The 23,317-nt window shown below is 36.6% G+C and overlaps 2 protein-coding genes across 2 annotated transcripts in view; one reads left to right on the top strand and one right to left on the bottom strand.

The window, feature by feature from the left end:
- The window catches only part of CWC27 (CWC27 spliceosome associated cyclophilin), a 201,451-nt gene that overhangs the window by 75,595 nt on the left and 102,539 nt on the right, over positions 1-23,317 (bottom strand). The window lies entirely within an intron of this gene.
- Positions 8,632-9,982, top strand: LOC125935685 (heterogeneous nuclear ribonucleoprotein A3-like). The gene has a single exon (XM_049649522.1). It carries the CDS (start codon positions 8,689-8,691, stop codon positions 9,757-9,759), a length of 1,071 nt encoding a protein of 356 aa, XP_049505479.1. The 5' UTR covers positions 8,632-8,688; the 3' UTR covers positions 9,760-9,982.

The following is a 23,317-nucleotide window of genomic DNA, read 5'->3' as shown; positions in this document are numbered from 1 at the left end:
CATGCTCAAAGTTTGAATTAATTTTCTCTGCTCCTCATCAGTGTAATGGTACTCATTAGAAATATAATTGTTTATTTCTGTTTATACTCAGTTTTAGTTTCTTTTTCTGCCCCATGTTGACTGATTTAACATGTATAGAACACAAATACATTTCCTAAAGTCAAAAGTGCATCAAAAGATAAACTCCGAGGTGTCTCTGCCTTCCCCTCTCTTCTAACAATTCTCACTCTTATAAATAAAGAATTCTCATTGTTTTGGGTTTTTTTTTTTTTTTGGCTTACTGTTCATATATTTATTTTTGTAAGAGTGTATCTGTGCATGTGTGTGTATATTGTATCTTAATTTTTCTCACACAGAAGTCTATATATATCATAAATAGCATTTACATAGTATTGCACTTAGTTTTTTTTACATACTTTTCAAAGAATAAAAAAAAATTAAGATCCTAAAAAGGCATTTTTCAGGGTATCACTAGGAAGGAAGTGGTAAATTATGACTTTTCTCTGCCTTTATTTGAAAAAATCTGCTAATAATTTCCTTTCCAGTGCTAGCCTCCCTGGAGATTGCTAATAGGGAAAAAACTCCAACTTTCTGACAGTGGATAAAAAAGCAATATTATCATTACCTAATATTATTTTGTATATCTGGACTTTTAAATGTTTATTTTTGCTATTGAAGAGTAAAAGGTGTATTTTAGAAACACAACTGGGATCCCTATGTTGTAAGCCTGAAGAGGCAATGGTGGTTAAGTAGAATGAAGTTCCTTAGGGGAGTGTGAGGACTGAGAAAGGGCAGTGAGTATGGGTGACTGCTGATTTTTGAAAGAACAGGATTTGTACACTTGTGAAGTTGGGTATCTAGATCCCAAGAAATAATAGTTGTCAACAAGGACAGGTGGGGGTTTCAGACTACTCTCTTCAGAAACAGGTTAACAGTGAAAGGCAGCGTTTGGAAAGGAGCACACAGAAGAAACAAGGTTAAAACATTATCTTTAAGGTCAGGGAAGAAATGAAAAATTGAAAGAGAAGGGAAAAAAAATCAGTGGATATGGAGACTTCTGTGAAAGGCTAAGGAGAAGAAAAGGCTTCTGAAGATTGTCGGGAGGGGCAGGGAGATGGATAGCCTTGAAAAGAACTGGGGTCGCTTTGTGCTGCGAGAAAAGGCAGGCCAGAGAAATGTGTGGGGAAACAGAAATTCTGAGGTGGAGAGAAGCTCATATTAGATGGTCTTTTCAAAAGAGTAAAGATGAGGTAATCTGTGCAAGGTTGGGGAGAGAAGCAGGGTTGGCACTGGAGATGTGAAGAGTGTGGAAAATGCTTGGCACAGAGAGGCCATGTGGAGAACGCAGTACAGAATGAACAATATAAACACGACAATCTCTGTATTGGAATTTCTTCAGCTTTGAGAAATGATGTAACTGTTCGGAAACTCTTGCCATCCTTCTATTATTGAACTAAAAATTTTAAGCTATCCCATAAAATCACAAACAATATATCAGTTCAACTAAGAGATGAATTTTTAAAAATACAGCACTTGCTAAATCTGAATTAGAAATAGGCATATTTGTGATTATATGCACATATTTTATGTGCATGTTATTTTAAACTAGTAATAATATTAAATATCTAAAGAATTCTATTCGCCTTTATAAATACGTAACCAAATGAGCTAACTTAAAGTTTAATGTTCAACAAAGATTGCTATTACATAGTAAAACTCACCATGTTTTGAGAACAGTTCTTAGGAATGTCTCTTGATATTTAGAGGAAGTCAAAGGAAGCTGACTGTTCATAACATAAAATGGCTAATGCAAGCTCAGAGAGAGATTAAAAAGTAACAATTTTAAAGAAGCTGAAAAGGCATTCTCTGGGATAGCAATGGGAAGGAAGCAGTATAATATATTCTTTCCCTTCCTTTGCTTAAAGTCTGCCCTCAAGTAATTTCCTTTGCAACACTAATCTTAAAACACTGCGCTATTAAAAGCAAACAACCTTTCTGTCAACTTAAAACTGGTAGAATTGGCATTACCTCACATAATATTGTATATTTACTTCTTTACTGCCAGTCTCTACCCACCCCATTCCCAACTCTCAACAGGAGTGTAAGGCCCATGAGAACAGACACTTCATCAGTTCGTTCTGTTTTATCCTCACTATCTTGAATAATGCTTAGAATGTAGTGGCACTCAATAAATAAACATGGATTAGTGAACAGGAAAACAAATATAGAATCCTAATGCTTATAAGGAAAAAGCAAGCCTGGGAAAAATAGGTTTTTATGTCATAGTGGAATCAGCATTGTGGATTACTGATTATACATTGGTTTTACATTGTTAAATGTCTAAAATATACTAGAATCAAGAGTATAAAATTCCTTGTTAAGGTAAGGTTAAAATTTTGTCTTAAGTAAAATTGTATTTAATTCAAGGAGATACATATTTATTGTGAGCCTTAAGAATTTATGATATAGACTGACATAGAGGATTAATATAAGGAAGAAGATGGTGAGTAGCATGAGAAATTCACCAAGATATCCAGGGAAATGCATTTTCAAATCTATCTGAGGCTTGTATCTAGAAATGTAGATTGGGGAATCATCTGTCAAAGGAATCAATAACCCAATGACCTATTTTAAACATAGCCTAAGGAAGTTTGGAAAAGGTTTATAGGAGGTAGTGGGGTTTTTTTATTTTTTATTTTTTTTAATGTTTATTTATTTTTGAGAGAGAGGGAGAGACAGAGCGTGAACAGGGGAGGAGCAGAGAGATAGGGAGACAGAATCAGAAGCAGGCTCCAGGCTCTGAGCTGTTTGCACAGAGCCTGACGCTGGGCTCGAACTCACAAGCTCGAATTCATGACCTGAGCTGAAGTAGGATGCTTAACTGACTGAGCCACCCAGGTGCCCCTATAGGAGGTACAGTGTTTGATATAGGACAAAAAAGATAAAAATACCATAGACTAAAATGGTAGAAGGTGTTCAGGTCAATGGCATTGCATAAATAACATGACACAGACCAGAAAGAGTGGGGGTGTATCATGAAGGCAGTTTGGGGAGAATAAAGACTCTATCTGAGGAAATAATGGAAGAAAGGACTTAACATCTGTATTACGGCAGATCTTGAGGATTCTGCATATAGTTTGCTGGAGAACAGGATGGGCACAGGTCAAAGGTTTCTGCTTACTTTAAGATGATCCTCTGGACAATCATATGAGGTTGGTATTACCATTGTGGTGGACACATTTCTCCCTGCACTCCTGCGTCCATGTGACTCTAGTGGTGCCAACTCTATCTCTGGCTTGAGAAATGGCATGTGACTACTCAGGACTGGCCAGTTAGAGCCTTTAATTCCATAGCTACAGTAATTGTTGCAGGGATGGGTACATGACAGCATCAGTGACAATGAAATAGATTTTTGTCAAATGGAAGTATCCTTGTCCACTGGATTAGAATGTGGAAAGATGTGAGGAGTAGCTATTATGACTATTCAACCCCATGGGGAAAGCCTGAATGGCACAAACAGAGATGTGTGTATGGGCATGGGGGTAAAGGCAGAATCAAGAAATGGAGATATAAAGAGAAAATCTAGGTCCACTTGACATTATTTTAGCCTCTGATAATGCTGTGCCTGGAATCAGTTCTACCTATAGCCCCGAAGGAAATTTTTCAGTATAAACCTGATTAACTATTTGAAACCATAAGATTCCTAACTGGAAATGTCATTCTCATTTTACAAATGAAGAAACTATAGGATAGAGAAAGTAAGTAATTTGTCTAAGATCACATAGGTTTTAAACAACAGATTTATAGGGGCACCTGGGTGGCTCAGTTGGTTAAGCACCCAACTTCAGCTCAAGTCATAATCTCAAGGTTTGCGCATTCGAGCCCCACGTCGGGCTCTATGCTGACAGCTCGAAGCCTGGAGCCTGCTTTGGATTCTGTGTCTCCCTCTCTCCCTGCCCCTCCCCGGCTTGCTCATGCTCTCTCTCTTTCATTCTCAGAAATGAATAAACAAACAAAAAATAACAGATTTATAGCTCTAACTCATATCTGATGGCTCCAGGCCCATGCTCTTAACTACAGGTTCTTTATTTTTTATGTTTTCATACATATATGTGTATATGTATCTAAGAATGACAGAGAGGGAGAGCTTGACTTTGGTTGGTTTATTTTGGTCTATGAAAATAATAATTACTACTCACTGAGCACTAGGCTAAGTACTTTACATAAAATTTCTATAGATGTCAATCATTACTAGCTTGTCTATACCCGCTTCTACTGGAATCTTTCTTTTTCACAACTGCGGTTCCTTCTCTTAGCCTGAGAAGCTGGGGTTAGGGGGGGCATATAAGGAGATATACTATGACTTGTGTAGCGAATCAAAATATGAGATGGGCCAGTCAGATTCCGTTTTTGCAAATACGGTGAGACTGAACCAGTTGGTGATAGGCAAAGGGATATGCATGTTCAGAGTTGGGGTGGTCATTTGAGACCATGTGCAACACAGACTTCTAACGGAGAATAAAAATAGAAGACTGTGCACAGAAAGAAGAGTACAGGACAGACTTAGAAAAAGAAGAGAAACAAAGGGAAAAGCAGATTACATAGCTTTGGAAGGAGAACAGCCTTAGTTTCTGATCACATGCTGTATTGCTACTCACTGGTTGTTGCCTTTGAGTATTCATGAGACTCCACTGTGTTTATAAGAATCCCCCTTAAAGCAGCTTGAATAATTCTTGCATAATGAAACCAGTAAAGTACAAACTGGAACAATACATCATCGTAGTGAATTATCACAGTGAATTAACCCAGCAGGTAATTATTTTCAAGATAAAGAAGCTGAGATTCAGAGAGTTCAAGTAAATTTCCTGAGGGAAACAACCAGTATAAAACAAAGGTAAGATTAAAACCCAGGTCTTTGTGTTTTAACTTCACAAGTGTAGGGCTAACTGGCATTAGGAAACACCGGAGACAAGGAAAAACAAAAGGAATTAACTTCAGTATTTTAGGAAGAGGTAGTAAGAGACACACCTAGAGCAATGGATGAAGTAATGGAAATGATTTGTACCTATAAACAGAGGGATGTTTTATGGAGGTAGGGCTGAGGGGTAAGTAAAGAAGTAGAAACCAAAGGTGATACGAATCTTTTTATCTTGGCTAATTGGAAAAACAGAGGTGCCATTAACAGTACTAGTAGGGAAATTAGGTCCGGGGCTTATTTTTGTGGGGAAGAAAATACACTTAATTTTGGTCACTATTAGTTTTAAGTAAACATGTTTTAAAAGGGAATTGAAAATGTGGGCCTGGAGCTCAAAAAGAGGGATTCAGGAATTATTTTAAATAAGTGACTTCATTCAAGTCTTTATAAAACTCAGTAAATCATAATGTATTCAAGAAAAAAATTCAGTATTGTACAAGTACAAAACTTAAAAGATAAAGACTGTATTTAATCCTCAAAGAGATCACTTTAGATTTCTAATTTACTCTGGCAGTATTTATGGTGACAAATTTATTGGACCCAAATAACAAAATGAGGCAACAGAATCTGGTTATTTAATGCTATAGAGTCAGCAATGTGCATGTACACATACACACACACACACAAAAACACATATATATGCACATGCACACAGACACAGACATACTCAAGCATTTATATCTTTAAAGGATATAATGTTTTAAATTGTACAGCAAAAATATATAGATATAACATAAAAAATGACTTGTTTTTATGCCTTGCATTTCTCCATGGAACTTAAAATCCTTTAACAGACATTATCTCATTGTTTTAAGAACTGTTATGAAACAATCTGACATTTATATAACACCATTCATACTCAATAATCCCAAAGGACTTTACAAACCCTGGAAGAATGACTCTGCTCATGTTCACCATGCAACCACTGAGGGATGGAGGTGGGATGGGTGGGTAGAGAAGTGCACAGGACTGTGGTAGACATTCTGTGGAACATCGCAGTAACATGATACAACCGAAACCATAAAGAGACAAGCAGAAAAGATCCAAGGTAAGACACTGCATTACACGTGTTAAATTTGAGAGCAGTATTAATACCAAGTGGTCTCTCTTTCATTTTTGTATCTTATGAGAGTGATATATAGATATCTTCAAGGTAAAAAAAAAAAAAAAAAAGGAGTATCATCTGCTAAGTCAAGAACTCCATTTCTTTTTTCTTAACAGATTTTATTTACTTATTTATTTTTAAGTAATCTCTACACCCAACGTGGCACTTGACCTTACAACCCTGAGATCAAGAGTCATATGCTTCACCGACTGAGCCAGCCAGGCAGCCCCAAGAACTCCATTTTCTATAGGGCTTTTTTGTGTGGGTAGTGGTCTGTTTTCCAACTGTCAAGCACATCCAGGCCAGGATACTAAATTGTTAGTGATTTAAAATGTTTTGGGGCGCCTGGGTGGCTCGGTCGGTTAAGCGGCCGACTTCGGCTTGGGTCATGATCTCGCGGTCCGTGAGTTCGAGCCCCACGTCGGGCACTGTGCTGACAGCTCAGAGCCTGGAGCCTGTTTCGGATTCTGTGTCTCCCTCTCCCTCTCTCTGACCCTCCCCCGTTCATGCTCTGTCTCTCTCTGTCTCAAAAATAAAATAAACGTTAAAAAAAAAAATAAAAAAAAAAATAAAATGTTTTGAGGGAGCAGTATTTTTTAAAAGAAGATTTCTCCTCCCCTCTTTCCTTTCCTTTTTGAACTGAGACTAGGATGCTAGAAAACAAACACTCAACTGGAAAAGCATAAAAATGGTTTTTTGTTTTGTTTTGTTTTGAATTTATCAGGCGTATTAGGATTCTCCAGAAGAAGAGGACCAACAGGATGCATATATATATATATATATATGTAGAAAGAGATTTATTGTAGGGAATTGGCTCACAAGATTATGAATTCTAAGAAGTCCTGGATCTGCAGTTGGTAAGCTAGAGATCCAATATGAGTCTGAAGGTCTAAGAAACAGCAGAAGTGAGGGTTTAAATTTTAGTCTGAAAGCCAGAGGTTTGAAACCCAAGATGAGCTGATGTTTCAGTTTGATTCTGGAGGCAGGAAAAGACTGGCTCAAGGCAATCAGGCAGGAGGAGTTCTCTATTACCTTCTCAAGAAGGTCAGCCTTTTTATTCTATTTAAACCTTGAACTATTTGGATGAGAACCATCTATACTAGGGAGGGCAATCTACTTTACTCAGTCTACTGATTCAACTGTGAGTCTCATCCAGAAACACCTTCACAGACACACCCAAAATAATGTTTGACCAAATATCTGGGCACCCTGTGGCCCAGTAAAACTGACACAAAAAATTAACTATCAGTTCAAATTAAGGGCTTCTGTTCTTCCATGACAAAACTAACAGAATTCAGTTTTCTGAAGCATTTGAGGTCAATGTGATAAATCATTTAAAGAACTTATTGCCAGACACCCTACTTGGACAAGGAAATATGCCAACTAATGACTAAAGGTTATTGTAGTACCCCAGTGTTGTTTCCTTTAGTCACATTATACATAAAGGAGACTATAGAAGATGAGTAGCACTTTGATTGGGCAAATGGGTGGAAGAAGAGGGAATTCAGGGAAAGAGCTGGACATCACAAAATACTGCAAAACCAACCTCTCAGCACCAAGCCATATGGTTGAGGGAATAGAGCCAGCTTTCCAGAGGAATGAGAACAATAAGCCTCAGAACTACACTGAGGCTTTGACTATAACTTTAGCCAGCTCATGGTAATATGGGGAGAACATCCTTATTAACTCTCCAAAAATACCCCTTGAGATCCTAGACCTGAAGATCATCTTTCAACACAGAGCTTTGGGTCAGTACAAAGTGATGCTGTTGCCACCAAAGTTACCATATATTTTAGATAATATACATTTTACATATTTAAACCTTACAATAAACAAATGAATATACCCAAGGAAACTGAGGCTAGGAGAGGCCAAGTACTGTAGATATGTTTTTGTTTGCCTCTAGTGTGTTTTTGGTCCCTTCTTCTAATAGATCCTGCCCCTGTTGACACAGTAACACATTATCAATCAGTCAGTGTCTGTCTCCTAGGAGCTGGGTGCTCTAGAAAGAACGTAGGGTGAGTTGTTTGATGATCGATCCTGGAAAGAGTCCAGGAGCTCCTGCATCCAAGGTCCCTGGTCTTCTCACTCATCTTGAAGCTTGGCCATTCAGCTATGTTCCATTTTGTGTGCTATCTCAATATCCCATCCTTTGGCTTAAATTTTAGTTGGTTGTGATCAAGACCCTTCAGAAATACACAGCTATGTTATATAGTTTATCCAAGAGCAGATAGGTATCAGTGGAAGAGATAAGACTCAAACCTAGATTTGTCTGACTTCAAAGGCTATATATACTTTTAACCATGACGCCTCACTGGTTTTCAAAAATTGGGATCCTCTAATGTTATCTGCCACCAAAAGGAATTATAGCAGTCTTCTGATTTTATATCTTGGCTTCTTTAGTAAATTTTTTGAAAAGAGTTAAGCTAACATGGAAAATCTTGTAAAATTACTCTATAAAATACAATTTCATTGCTGAAAGGGAAAATCTTTAGCAGGCATATCTGAGTTGGGTTGTTAGAATATTGTATAGAAGGGGCAACCAAAGGTATAAGAAAATGGTCCTTGATATTGAACTCGAGTTGGAAGAGGCGAGTCCGGTCTCAAAATGGAGGGCCATGATCCAAAGGAACCAGAGCAGTTGAGAAAACTGTTTATTGGTGGTTTGAGCTTTGAAACTACAGATGATAGTTTAAGAGAACATTTTGAAAAATGGGGCACACTTACAGATTGTGTGGTGATGAGAGACCCCCAAACAAAACGTTCCAGGGGTTTTGGTTTTGTGACTTACTCTTGTGTGGAGGAGGTGGATGCAGCAATGTGTGCTCGACCACACAAGGTTGATGGGCGTGTAGTGGAACCAAAGAGAGCTGTTTCTAGAGAGGATTCTGTAAAGCCTGGTGCCCATCTAACTGTGAAGAAAATTTTTGTCAGTGGTATTAAAGAAGATACAGAAGAATATAATTTGAGAGACTACTTTGAAAAGTATGGCAAGATTGAAACCATAGAAGTTATGGAGGACAGGCAGAGTGGAAAAAAGAGAGGATTTGCTTTTGTAACTTTTGATGATCATGATACAGTTGATAAAATTGTTGTTCAGAAATACCACACTATTAATGGGCATAATTGTGAAGTGAAAAAGGCCCTTTCTAAACAAGAAATGCAGTCTGCTGGATCGCAAAGAGGTCGTGGAGGTGGATCTGGCAACTTTATGGGTCGTGGAGGAAACTTTGGAGGTGGTGGTAACTTTGGCCGTGGTGGAAACTTTGGTGGAAGAGGAGGCTATGGTGGTGGAGGTGGTGGCAGCAGAGGTAGTTATGGAGGAGGTGATGGTGGATATAATGGATTTGGAGGTGATGGTGGCAACTATGGTGGTGGTCCTGGTTATAGTAGCAGAGGAGGCTATGGTGGAGGTGGACCAGGATATGGAAACCAAGGAGGTGGATATGGTGGCGGTGGTGGAGGATATGATGGTTACAATGAAGGAGGAAATTTTGGAGGTGGTAACTATGGTGGTGGTGGGAACTATAATGATTTTGGAAATTATAGTGGACAACAGCAATCAAATTATGGACCCATGAAGGGGGACAGTTTTGGTGGAAGAAGCTCGGGCAGTCCCTATGGTGGTGGTTATGGATCTGGTGGTGGAAGTGGTGGATATGGTAGCAGAAGGTTCTAAAAATTTTCAGAAGAAAAGGGCTACAGTTCTTAGCAGGAGACAGAGCGAGGAGTTGTCAGGAAAGCTGCAGGTTACTTTGAGACAGTCGTCCCAAATGCATTAGAGGAACTGTAAAAATCTGCCACAGAAGGAACGATGATCCATAGTCAGAAAAGTTACTGCAGCTTAAACAGGAAACCCTTCTTGTTCAGGACTGTCATAGCCACAGTTTGCAAAAAGTGCAGCTATTGATTAATACAATGTAGTGTCAATTAGATGTACATTCCTCAGGTCTTTTATCTGTTGTAGCTTTGTCTTTTTCTTTTTCTTTTCATTACATTAGGTATATTGCCCTGTAAATTGTGGTAGTGGTACCAGGAATAAAAAATTAAGGAATTTTTAACTTTTCAAAAAAAAAAAAAAAAAGAAAATGGTCCTTGAGCTGTGCATTTTCTCAATCAGTGAGAAGAAGTGAGAATAAAACCTACAAGAACATTCCAGAAAAGCAGGCAAAAAGTAAAAAGTGCATAGACTTTCTGCTGGAGGTTGATAAAATGGAAAGACCCAAATGTTCAAAGTCTTCTAACTCCAAAATTGTGTGAAATGGACAAAACTAATCTCTCAGAGCCTCAGTTTTCTCATCTATAAAATGGGGACAGTAATGCCTATCTATGTAGAATCACTGTGTGAAGTTATATTATCTGTCTACCTATCTATCATCTGTCAAAGTCTATGCCCAACAAGGGGCTTGAACTTATTACTCTGAGATTGAGAGTTGCATGGTCTACCAACTGAGCCAGCCAGATGCCCCCTGAAGTTAAATAATATAAATAAATCTTGTAGTGTAGAGGCTGGCACATGTATTTTTGAAATGGTAGTTGCTATTATTGTTGTCGCAGTCATTAAACTGAGTCAGGTGATGATGGTTAGTAGGCTGACAGGAGAAGGCTGTTAAGAAGAGTTTGGAGGGGCGCCTGGGTGGCTCAGTCGGTTAAACGTCCGACTTCGGCTCCGGTCACGATCTTGCGGTCTGTGAGTTCGAGCCCCGCGTCGGGCTCTGGGCTGATGGCTCAGAACCTGGAGCCTGCTTCCGATTCTGTGTCTCCCTCTCTCTCTGCCCCTCCCCCATTCATGCTGTGTCTCTCTCTGTCTCAAAAATAAATAAAACGTTAAAAAAAAAAAATTAAAAAAAAAAAAAAAAGAAGAGTTTGGAAATAACACATAGTTGGAAACCAAAAGGATAAAAGTATCTAGTGGACAGGAGTTTTTAATTCTTTATTAGGACCTCTTGCCTTTGTGTGTGTGTGTGTTTTATAATGTTTATTTGTTTTTGAGAGAGATAGAGACAGAATGCGAGTGGGTTAGGGGCAGAGAGAGAGACACACACAGAATCCAAAGCAGGCTCCAGGCTCCGAGCTGTCAGCACAGAGCCTGACGCGGGGCTCGAACTCACCGGCTGTGAGATCATGACCTGAGCTGAAATTGGACGCTCAACCTACTGAGCCACCCAGGCGCCCCGTGTGTGTGTTTTTAATATTGCATTTATTGTAAAATGTAATGCAAATACTAAAAAGTGCACAGATTTCAAATGTAGAGCTCAATGATGTATCACAAAGTAAACAGCCAAGTCAGGAAATAAAACCCTGCTGGCCCTGTAGAAGTACCCCTGCTGCCCATCCCAGCTACTGTCTAACCCTTCCTTCTGGGACAAAAGCAACCACCAAAATGTCCTTTGTGATAATCACATCCTTTCTTTTCTTTACCAAATACTACTTAAGTCTGCATGTTTTTTTTCATTTTATGTAAATGAATTAATATATATTTCTTTTGTGTGTAGTTATCGGTAATTAATTTTCATTGGTATATAGTGTTATATGAATATGTTTACATTTTTTAATCATTCCACTGTTGATGGGTATTTGTGCTGTGTTTGTTTGTTTTGGCTGTTAGAGATAATGCTACCATGAACATTCTTGTACATTGCATACATTTCTGATGACTAGGTACCAAAGAATGAGTAGAATCAGTGGGTCTCAGAGTATATGTATTTTTAACTTTAGCAAAAAACGCCTATGGTTTTCTAAAGTGGTTATATCAACTTATACTCTCAACACCAAAGGATCAGAGTCCCAATGTTCCACATTCTTAGTAACAATAGATATTGTCATTCTTCTGGAGAGTGCGTGTAATATTGGCTTCAATTTACATTTTCCTGAACATACATGAGGTTGAGCACATTTTTCTTAGGATTATTGGGCATTGGATATTTTCCTTTGTTAAGTGGCTATTGAAGTCTTTTGCTCATTTTTCTTTGAGTTATTTATCTTTCTCCTTGATTAATAACAGTTCCTTAGATCTTCTGGCTATCTTGTAAATATCTTTTCCCATTCCATGGCTTGCCTTTTCACTTACTTCAGGGTGTCTTTAATGAACAGAACATTTTTAATTTTAACATAGTAACATTTAGCAAACATTTGCTTTACAATTAGTTCTTTTTGTGTCCCAATCCTTAAATATCTACAGAAAGGTCATAAGGACATTCTCCTAAATTATATTCTAGAAGTTTTATTTTTTGCTTTTCCCATTTAGATTTATAGTCTATCTGGAATTGATTTTATGTATGGTGTAAGGGTTCAAGTATTTGTCTATCCTTAAATTAATAATCTAGTAGTTCAAGCACCATCACTAAAAAGACTCTCCTTTCCTCATTGCTTTGCAGGACCAACTTTCCAGGCTTCACATATCTGTCACTCATTGTACCAACCCTACACCATCTTAATTATGTAAATGTACATCAGATAACATATGCTTGCCACCATTTTGATCTCCCTTATGACTCTCTTAGCCACTTGGACTTCCCTATACATTTTAGAATCAGCTTATCAGGTTCTACAGAACCTGTTGGATTTTGATTAAAACTGCACTGAAACTATAGAACCATCTGGAGAAAGTCAGTATCTTTACACTTCCTTTTTTTCTAAGTGTTTTTACCTCTGATTCTTTATTATTATACCAGCTAAGTTTTCCAGTAAATCTTCATGACTATAATGATGTTGAATAAAAGAAATTATAATGTGCATTTTATCATCATACCATTCTGCATATTTGCTATAGGTTGTTTTAGGTACGCTTTTAACAGCAGTCCTATTTCTAGTGTGCTAGAACTTTTTGCTAAAATCATGAACACTTGTTGAATTTTATTAAATGCTCTTTCTCCTTCTATCAAAATGATAAAATGTTTTTCCCTTGATTCTATTAACGTGGTAAGTTACATCGGTTGATTTTTAATCTTAAGCCAAATTTACATGCCTGGAATATATCCAATTTTATAAGAATGTATTATGCATTGAAAATATTGCTTCACTTGATAAACTAGTATTTTGCTTAGAATTTACGGAGTTTGGCCTATAATTATCTTTTCTTGAAATGTCTTTACCAGGTTTTCTTATACAGTCTTCATAAATAGAACAGTAAAGCATTCTGTTTTTATTGTCTGGTAGAGTTTCTGTGAGATTGGTGTTATTTGTGAGTCTTAAACTATGGATTTGATTTCTCTAAGTTAGAAGTAACATTCTACTTCTAAGAATCCTACCTCTTCTTAGGTTAGTCTTAGTAAGGTGCAATATTTATTAGTAGCATAAGTTTGTTTGTATTGTCTTGAAAACATTTTAGTGTTCATGGGATCTATAATTATGTTTTTTTTAAATTGTTATTGATTATTTACACCTTTTTTTCCCTATCCAAGTTAATGAAGAGTTTGGCAATGTGATTAATCTTTTAAAAGAATGTATTTGTCTCTGTCATCGCTATACTTACATGCATGTTTTCTACTGCACTAATTTCTGCTTTTATTTTTTATTATTTCTTTCTTCTTTCTTTGGGTTTAATTTGCTTTTCTCTTTTCTAATTTCTTAAGAGGGGTAGTCACTCAGTTTTATCTTTGACTTTTTGAACAAAGTAAGTATATTTATTTTAAAGAGTATTTCTGGTAATTTCAATTTCTAGAGTCCCTTCATAAATTATTTCTATTGGTTGTTTCTGCCATTTCCCCCATTCTTCACTGGCTGTTAGCCCTGACATTCTTCCTTCACTTTCTTATTAGTTTTCCAATGTGTTAAAAAAAATTTTTTTAAAGATTTTAAATATTTGTCTAGCTTTTCTAGTTGTTTTAGTTCAAATTACCTGCCCTACCTTTACCCAAATCAGAAGACTCCTAACACTGCTTCACTGCCTCAGGCACTCATGACTAAACCATATTTTGATTCATACTTCATACTATATACAAAAAGTAACTCAAAGTGGATCATATACATCAATGTAAAATCTTACACCATAAAATTTCTAGAAGAACACATAGGGTAAGATCTTTGTGACCTAGGGCTAGGCAAAGATTTTTTAGATACAACATCAAAAATTCAATCCAAAAATGAAAAAAGTGAACAAATTAGACCTCATCCAAATGGAAAAATTTTGTTTTTCAAAAGACACTGGTATGAGGACGAGAAAGAAGCGACTATTTGGAAGAAAATATTTGCAAAAGCATCTATCTGAAAAGACTTGTATCCAGTGTATGTAAAGAACTCAAAGTCCAATAGCAGAAAACACATAATAAAAATGGGCAAAAGATTTGAATAGATACTTCAGCAAAAATATATATACAGATGGCAAATAAGCACATGAAAAGATGCTCAACATCATTATTAATTAGTGCAAATTAAACCACAAGATAACACTACAAGCTATTAGAATGGCTAAAATTAAAGGGTGACTACACCAGTGTTAATGGGGATGGAGCGATAGGATATCTCATATACTATTTGTGGGAATGTAAAATGGGATGAGCTGTTTGGAGAACAGTATGGCAGTTTTCAAAAAGTTAAACATACACCTATCATATGACCTAGCCATTTCAGTTCTACATCTTTGTCGAAGAGAAAAGTATATGGCTATACAAAAACTTGAGGAGTATCTATATCATGGAATACTATTTAGTAATAAAAGGAATGTTACTGATAAACACAGCCACATGGATAAATCTCAGAATACTTATGCTGAGTGAAAGAAGCCAGACAAAAAAAGGGAACATACTGTACATGATTCCATTTAAATACAATTGTAGAAAATACAAACTGCTTTATAGTGATAGAAAGAACTTCAGTAATTGCCTGGGGATTGAAAATGGGATTACTCAGGGGCATGAGAACATGTTGGACCTTGAAGAATATGTTCACTGTCTTGATTGTGGTGAAGGTTTCACAGATGTATACAAATGCCAAAACACATCAAATTGTTCACTTTAAGTTAGTGTTCAATAAAGCTGTTAAAAAATATTTTGTGTGTGTGTTCTAATTACTGTTTGTGAAGTCTGTCTTTTGACTGGGTCCTTTCTGACATCTACCCAATTTAAAGTAGTCCTCTAGTCACTGTATCAGATTGTCCTTTTGCATATTATTTTCATAGCCCTTATTATCTGAAATTACTTTTTTCATTATATGTTCCTATGTGCTCTTCATTTGACCATAAATTCATGCTCAGAAAAATAGATAATCTTGAGTCTGCATTCTTATTTTCTTTTTCCCCTTATACATTATATATCGTCCATTTAAACAAAAGTTACTTTCATTAATTCCTTCAGCAATTATTTGTTGAATGCCTCTATTTTGCCAGTCACTGTGGCAAGTACCAGGCATATGGAGATGAATCAGTTATGATTCCTGCTTTGCAGGGCAGTCTTCCAACTATTGCTCTACTTATTGCCCTTCATTTATTTTGCAGTGAAATCTTACTCATCTCTTAAAACCTGGCTCAGATACTTGGTCAAGCTTTTCCTGACCAAATGGACTACTGCCTTTTTGGTTCTTCCTAAGCCTTTGTTTATATTATGTAACAACATCTGCTAATTTCCTCCCTAAATTCATTTTCCCCTTTTACGTTTTAGTGGTAGAACCAAACCCCACCTTTCCCACCCTTGACACTAAGTTTTAGCTGGGCAGTCGGCCACTCAAACGTGGTTTAGCCTTTCTTACAGCTAGGTATGGGCATATGATTTCAGGATGCTACGATATGACTAAAACTGCTCTGTGCAACTTTTTTTTTTTCTCTGTGCAACTTTTGAGTCATCTTCATCTTCAAGATGAAGCCACTTGTCTGGTACTTATTCCTTCCCCTTCCCTCCTGAAAGGCCAGATTCAATCATGTGAACAATGAAAACAGCCTAGGAGATGGCAGAAAAATAAGATGAAAGAAACCTCGGTCTTTCAATGTGCTGCCAACCATTAAGGGTTCACCCCTGGGCTGTTTTGCAGAAGAGAAATAATACCAAATATTATTTAGACACTGTATTTTTGCGTGTCTGTCTGCTTCTCTCTACTGCTCTCTTTTTAATAGCAACTTTTTGTGACTAATAAAACTAGCACTATTAATATTAACTTCCCTATGGCACTCCTTGTACATAACAAGTAGTTACTTTCTCTGGATTGGAAGGACATCTGGGAAAGAACAAGTGACAAATGTCCAATACAACAAAATCAAATCAATTTTCTGGGTATCTACTATGTGTAAGGGACTAAAAAGTTATATTACTGGTTTTAATTTTTGTTCTCAAAAATTAAATCTAACCTCAGTCTAACAAGTGTTTTCTATTTTACTGATTTCTGTCTTTATTATTACCTTCTTTAAACTTCATTGGGTTAATTTTGCTTGTTTTTTTTTTTTTTTTTTTTTTTTTAGCTTCTTTACATGGGAAATGTTTCCAGTAATTTTCTTGTATTATAATAGCCACATCAGTATATTCAAATATCAGTAATTTTAAAATCAATTGTTATTGTTAACAACTGCATTTTGTTGAAGCAGGTAGTCAATTTGAAAACAATCCTTTGAAATTTTTCTAACTTTCTTTACGGCCCACCATGTGGCCACTTTCCATAAAAATTTCAAGAGTGCTAGAAAAAAGTGTATTCTGAAGCTACTGAGGGTAACGCTCTGTTTTACGTGCATGATATCAAGCATGTTAATTATATAGCACAAAACTGTCTATATTTTTATTAATTTATTATTTAAAAATTTATTATTTTTTAAAAAGATTTTAGTTAAAAAAATTTTTTTTGTTATGTTTATTTATTTGGTGGGGGGAGAGGGGCAAGAGAGAGCCGGAGACACAGAATCCAAAGCAGGCTCAAGGCTCTGAGCTGTCAGCACAGAGCCCGACAGGGGGCTCGAACTCACAAGCATGAGATCATAACCTGAGCAGAAGTCAGACACTCAACCAACTGAGCCACCCAGGCACCCCTAAAATATTTTAGTTTTTTAAGTAATCTCTACCCCCTATGTGGGCTTGAACTCATGACCACAAGATCAAGAGTCACATACTCCACTGACTGAGCTAGCCAGGCACCCCTCTATCTATTTTTTTATAAGCTTATTTACTGAGAAAAATGGGTTAAAATCTCCCACTATGAAGGACTTGTTTACTTCTTCTTATAAGTCTTTCAATTTGGTTCATACATTTTGATCTGTGTTACGAGGTGCATTCATATTTAGGACTGTTACATCTTCCTGGAAAAGTGAAGATGTTGTTATTAAGAAGAGATCCTCTTTAACCATAATAATACATTTTGCCCTAAAGATGCGATTGTCCAATATATTTAAGATATTTCTTATGTAAGCAGGATATGACTGAATTTGTGTTTTTCAATCCAGTTTGATAGTGTTGGTCTTTTAGGTGAAGAGTTGGACTTTTCAGTTATTTCAATATAATTACTGATATATCTATATTTTATTTCATCTATCTTATTTTGCACTGATGCTTTTAATATTCTGTTCAGTTTACATGTCTTTTTCTTTTCTTTCTTGTTGCCTTTCAGGTTATATGCTTCCCTCTAATTCCATATTTTTCTCTACTATTTTGGAAGTTATGACCTTTTCCTGTCCTCTTAGTAGTTTTCCTAAATTATCAATGTGGATATTTAATGTGTTACAGTCTAAATTTAATTTGTATCTCTACTTTCTTCCAGAACAAGAATCCAGACAAGAATACTTTTCCAAACTCCTTTTACCTGTTTCCCAAACTTATGTGCTATTTTTTTAATGTATTTTTTAAAATTATTTTTGAGAGAGAGAGACAGAGAGAGACACAGAGAGACAGAGCATGAGTGGGGGAGGGACAGAGAGACAGGGAGACACAGAATCCGAAGCAGGCTCCAGGCTCTGAGCTGTCAGCAGAGGCTGATGCAGGGCTTGAACCCATGAGCCCTGAGATCATAACCTAAGCTGAAGTCACACGCTTAGCTGACTGAGCCAACGAGGTGCCCCACTGTTATGTATTTTAATTATTATCTTTATTTTTAACTCAATAAGGCATTATTATTTTACTCATTCAGTATTTCTTTAGATATATATTTATTACTTTCTATGTTCCTTTCTGTTTGCAGTACAGATCTTCCATCTAAGCTCGCCTATCTTTGGCCTGAAGTATGCCCTTTAGAGTTTCCTTTATTGAAAGTATGCAGGTAGCTAAGTCTCTCAGTTTCTCTGAAGAAAATTCTCCTTCAATACACTACAGATAATATTCTGTCTTATGTCCGTGCTTGTTGCTGTTGAGAAATCAGCTCTTGCTTTTTTAAAGGTAATGTTTTTCTCTCTGGCTGCTTTTGAGGTCTCTTTGTGTTGACTACTCTGAATGTTATCATGGTGTGTGTAGATCTGGATTTATTCTTATTTATCCTCTTGTAGATTTCTTCATTTTACTTCCTTACCCTGTAAACTGATTACTTTCATTAGTTACAGAAGATTTCAGCTATCAGCTCTTCCAAATATTGCCTCTACTTGTCCTTTGAATTCCTCCTAGAATTTGATTAGATTTATTAGATCTTTTTTTCTATTCTTCCAGGTTTCCTGTCTCTTTTTGGGCTGAAATCTATATAATTTTCCAATTTTACCTTTCTGTTTACTAATACTCTTTTTAGCTATGTCTAATTTGCTATTAAACCTATTGGATTTAAAATGTTTATTTTGAGAGACAGAAGAGAGAGAGAGAGAGTGCACACATGTGTGAATGAGTGGGAGAGGGTCAGAGAGAGAGAGAATCCCAAGCAGACTCCATGCTGTCAGTGCAGAGCCCAATGTGGGGCTCAACCTCATGAACCGTGAGATCAGGACCTAACCTGAAATCAAGTCGAATGCTTAAGCAACTGAGCCACCTAGATGCCCCAAAACCTAAATATCAACTATTATATACTTTTGATTTCTAGGAGATTTCCTAAGTTAGATTTATTTATTTATTTAAAAAAATTTTTTTAATGTTTATTTTTGAGAGAGAGAGAGAGGGAGAGAGAGCATGAGTGGGGGAGAGGCAGAGACAAAGAGGGAGACACAGAATCCGAAGCAGGCTCCAGGCTCTGAGCTGTCAGAACAGAGCCCGACACGGGGCTTGAACTCGGGAACTGGGAGATCATGACCTGAGCTGAGATCAGATGCTTAACTGACTGAGCCACCCAGGTACCCCCTCAGTTAGTTTTAAAATCTGCTTGTTCCAGGGTGCCTGGCTGGCTCAGCTGGAAAGTGCAACTCTTGATCTTGGGGTCATGAGTTCAAGCTCCACATGGGGTGGAAAGATTACTTAAATAAAGCTTAAAAAAATAAAATAAAATCTGCTTGTTCTATATAGTACTTTTAAACTTTTCTTGAAATGTATTATATATACTTATTATTTTTTAAAGATTTTAAGTAATCTCTACACCCAACAAGGGGCTCAAACTCACAACCCTGAAATCAAGAGCTGCATGTGCCACTGACTGAGCCAGCCAGGTGCCCCCTGTATGACATACACTTATTTAACATTTAGGGTCTAAATAAAAACTGAAGAGTTTGTGAGTCTGATTCTGTTGTCTCTTCTTTCTATTAGCTTTTTGTCAGGTACTTGTATTCTGAATCTGTGTGTTTTCGTTCAGAGCCACTCATTTTATTTTGAATTTTCTTTGAGCACAGTGAATGAAAGCAGGCTTCTCCTGAAAGGACTTATATTTGTTTGTAACAGGCTTCTGGGAGTACTAAGGATCCAGGACTGTGTCCAGCTAAATTCTTGGCTGGGGGATTTTAACGCCACCCAGGCAGGGTGAATTGGGGCTCTAAACTGATGAGAAAGCTGCCATGTGTTTATGGTTCGTAGGAAATGCTCTTGTCCCCAAATGCTCAGCACCATGATTCAAGATAGGCAGTTTTCCTTGTAGTTCTTTCTTTGATGGGGATAAGATGCTTCTGCTTATTTTTATTTCTCCCTGCCACTAAGGATAAGAACCTTTGGGCTCCCAACTATATGGGATAGTTGAGAGACCTTGAGAAGATCTTAGGTTCTATACTGTCTCTTTGTAAGACCTCAAAAAACAATTCTCTAGTTCAGTCAGTTTAGCAAATATCTTTAGATCTTTGATCTAGATCTAGTGCTCCACTTATTCTCTTAATTCACATCTTTACTTATTCCCTGGTGTGGCTCTTTCTTTCTTTCTTTCTTTCTTTCTTTCTTTCTTTTCTCTTTCCTTCCTTTCTATTCTTTCTTTCCTTCCTTTTTCTTTTTTCTTTTCTTTTCTTTCTTTCAGTTTGTTTGTTTGTTTGTTTGTTTATTTATTTATTTATTTATTTATTTATTGAGAGCAAAGGGAAAGAGAGAGAGGGAGAGAGAATCCTAACTAGGCTCTAAGCTGTCAGCACAGAGGCCAATGCAGGGCTGGATCTCACGAACCATGAGATCATGGCCTGAACCAAAATCAAGAGTCAGATGCTTAACTGACTGAACCACCACAGGTGCCCCCCTGGTTTGGATATTTCTCATTTTATTTGGCTAGTTTCTTGTTTGTTTGTTTTGCGAGTTCGCAGGATAATATGAGAAAATGTTTTTATGCTATATACAACATTTTTAGTTGTTTTCAGTGGGAGGATCAGTTTGGACTCAGTCTGCCATGTTACCAGAAATTAACATTTTCTATAATATTTAAATTTTTTGCCAGTCATTGCAAAATTTCATGTTTAGTCTTTCAAAAGACACAAGCATGACAATAATATGTTCTTTAAAAGACTCTAGGTTTGACGAAAGACTTTTAGAAACAATTATTCTCACCAAAACCAAAGTAGATTTTAATAGATACCAATTAAAATTTTACAGACTGTATCTACCCAAGGTTGGATCAAATTGAAGAACAGAGTTGTGGAAACAGCACTGGACTGGCAGCCAGAGGACTTAGGAGTTTGCTGTGTGATTTGGGTAAGCCCTTTTATTGGCTGGCCTTTGGCTCTCTATGTATATGATGGAAAGGTAGGGCTGGATGTGCCTTTCAGGACCAAAACTCTGATGACTGCACAGAAGTATTCACTGTAAATAGACCTCACTCAAGATCAGAGTTTCTGATGCTCATGACATTTCTTAAGGCTAGCCCACTTTCACATTTTAAAAATACTGCAGCATGCTTTAAATAAGCATACTGTGAGACCATTAAAAAAATCAATATAAACTACTTTTGTACATCAAAATAGAGTCTTAAGGATTCTTAACATTTTGACATCTTTTCACATTCTGAGAACTTCTTTATTCTCTTTGTCCTTTCTGGCACTTCAAATTCTTTCATGTAGTTTTTAATATAATTTAGAGATTATCTGTTTTTTGCAAGAAAAATTATAAATACTTAAAACCTGCATCTGTACCATCTGCCAGGAGTTTATATGAAGAATTTTGAAAATATAGCCGCTCAAAACTGTCAGCATATTGCATTAATCGTTAAAAAAAAAATCAACCCAATACCACACAGATTAAACTGTCTAAAGTAAGTTTTAATGCAACACATTCACAGGTTTACACTCTAAAGTTGTGAAGAGATTATCTTTTTCAAATTTGATTAAGTGCTGCAAGATGTGGAAGAAACTCAGCACTCAAATGAATTATATGTTTGATGTCATTTTTGGCAAAACCTCATAAAGTGTCACATAAAAGAAAAACATCTTACTTAAAATAAGGTCTTGACAGCAGTCTGGAATAGTTAACAACTCCACTCCCAAATGAGAATGCTGGTTATAATCAAAATTTTAATGACGATATTAGTTCTCCCCTTGAGACAATCTAAATATCAAAACAAAACAAAACAAAAAATAACGTGCATGCATCCACACACCCCTCACGTCTTCCTTTTTAAAGGGGGAAAATTTGTAATTATTTTAGTTCATGATCTCAATATTGAGTATAATGTTTCCTTGCACATTATGAGGTTTCCGCTACGAGGCAATGTCAATCAGTATGTTTTTGTTGTTTAGTATTAATTCATGAGAGGTATAAATAATGCCCATCAGCAATGGAAGTGGAGTCCCTGGGTGTCAGTGCCCTCACATCTTCTAAACCCTAGAGCTGAAAATGGTGGGAACTTTTTACCTTTCAACTACATTTATAGTCTTTACATCTATCGTCCTCTATATCCTACTCTCTGATATGAGAAAATTAAAAGGAAGAACACCCCTAAAATCAAGTTTTCCATTTAAGAGTTATCAGTCAATTTCACTTGGAAAGTTTTTTAAAAAGCATATTACAAACAAGATTATATTAAAAACAACTATGGAAAACATGATGCCACATGTACACGTGTTTCTGGCATGAAAATAAAAAAAGTCCAGAAAAACAAATATTACACAGTTAACCATGGTTGTCTTTGGCAGAAGTATCATGGGTGATCTTTTTTATCCTTTATGCTTTTCTACATTTCTGATATTTTTGCAAAGGATATGTTACTTATATAAACGGAAGAAATAATATAGCTTTTTAAAAAATTGACAGTTATGGCCAAAGATTAATACTTACTATCAATTAACCTATTTTTATTGGATTAGGAATGGCATCAATATTAGTAACAGGAAGATAAAGTGCAGTTACTAAAAATATAGTTAAAGGCTCTTGTCAAACTTCCTATATTGGAATTACATCTACCAGCAGGCAGAAGTAATGTTCATTTAAAAACTATTTTTTTAAGTTGATTTATTTATTTTGAGAGAGAGAGAGTGTGTGAGCAGATGAGGGGCAGAAAGAGAGGGGGGGGGAGAGAGAGAGAGAGAATTGTAAGCAGGCTCTGTGCAGTCAGCACAGAACCCGATACGGGGCTCGAACGCATGAACTGTGATGTTATGACCTGAGCCAAAACCAACAGTTGGACGCTTAACTGACTGAGCCACCCAGGTGCCCCAATAGGACAACCCAATTTTTTTCCCCAGTGAGCACTATGCCCAATGTGGGGCTTGAACTCATGACCCCGAGGATCAAGAGTCATATGCTCTACAGATGAGACAGCCAGGTGCTCCTCTCATTTAAAAACTATTTTAAGGGGCACCTGGCTGGTTCAGTCAGTAGGCATGTGAGTCTCCATCTGAGGGTTGTAAGTTTGAGCCCTATGTTGGGTGTAGAGATTACTTAAAAACAAAATCATTAAAACCCCCGCTCATGGGCTGTCTCTCTCTCTCTCTCAAATAAAAAACAAAATAAAATAATTTTAAAAATTTTTAACAAAAAAAAACAAGAACAAAAACTATTTTAAGACAGTGAAGGACTGCAAAG

Source organism: Panthera uncia (genome assembly GCF_023721935.1).
Source record: "Panthera uncia isolate 11264 chromosome A1 unlocalized genomic scaffold, Puncia_PCG_1.0 HiC_scaffold_17, whole genome shotgun sequence".
NCBI classification, from domain to species: domain Eukaryota; kingdom Metazoa; phylum Chordata; class Mammalia; order Carnivora; family Felidae; genus Panthera; species Panthera uncia.
Note: the sequence above shows the minus strand (reverse complement) of the source record. Positions and strands in the feature narration are given on the sequence as shown.